This window comes from Fusarium tjaetaba (genome assembly GCF_013396195.1).
Source record: "Fusarium tjaetaba strain NRRL 66243 chromosome Unknown NRRL66243_c0000633, whole genome shotgun sequence".
NCBI lineage: Eukaryota > Fungi > Ascomycota > Sordariomycetes > Hypocreales > Nectriaceae > Fusarium > Fusarium tjaetaba.
The window spans coordinates 1-575 of record NW_023501829.1 but is presented as its reverse complement, the minus strand read 5'-3'; the positions used below and the strand labels follow the sequence as shown (position 1 = coordinate 575).

Below are 575 nucleotides of genomic sequence, written 5' to 3'. Positions count from 1 at the left end.
CACTCGATTCTGCGACTCCGAGACTTTCCACCAGCTCTCCAAGATATGCTCATTGTTGCTTCCACAGCAGCCTCGGAAATGGGCGTTTTGAGCCGTTCCAAGACACCTTTAGCTACGGACAAGCCTGCAGATGCTATCACCGGAGTGTTCACGACGACAGAGTTCTTGGATGATACCAAGAGACCAACATTACCAATGACTGACTCCATGGATGATTCCACACCGATTGGTGTATCCCTCGATCTTTCCGGCAAGGACAAGGTCTACAAACCCATTCCATCGGACGTCGAATTGGAAGAATCGCCAGGTCCACTACCTGGGTTTTGGGTACTTACACATGAGGGCGTTCTTTGCGCTTGGTGGGTAGTCTATAACGACTCTATCAGACAGGGTACCTCGTATCCTCACTTGGCGGCGGTTGAGGGCACATTAGCGCCGACAGCAACTCCAGCAACCCAAGCCGGTCCTGCAGCTCCAGCATCAACCTTTTCCAATCCTACCCCCTCCGCGTTTGGCTCGGCTTCGCAGCTTGGACAGAAGTCATCTCCATGGGGTGGTGCTAACGCTGGTTCTGC

General features: G+C 53.2%; 1 protein-coding gene across 1 annotated transcript; it reads left to right on the top strand.

The window, feature by feature from the left end:
- Nucleotides 1-45: 45 nt before the first annotated feature.
- On the top strand, nt 46-575 carry FTJAE_14233 (nucleoporin; the record flags this gene model as incomplete). The annotated part of the gene is made up of 1 exon (XM_037347444.1): nt 46-568. A coding segment is annotated over one exon (523 nt), but the record flags the coding sequence as incomplete, so codon positions are not given.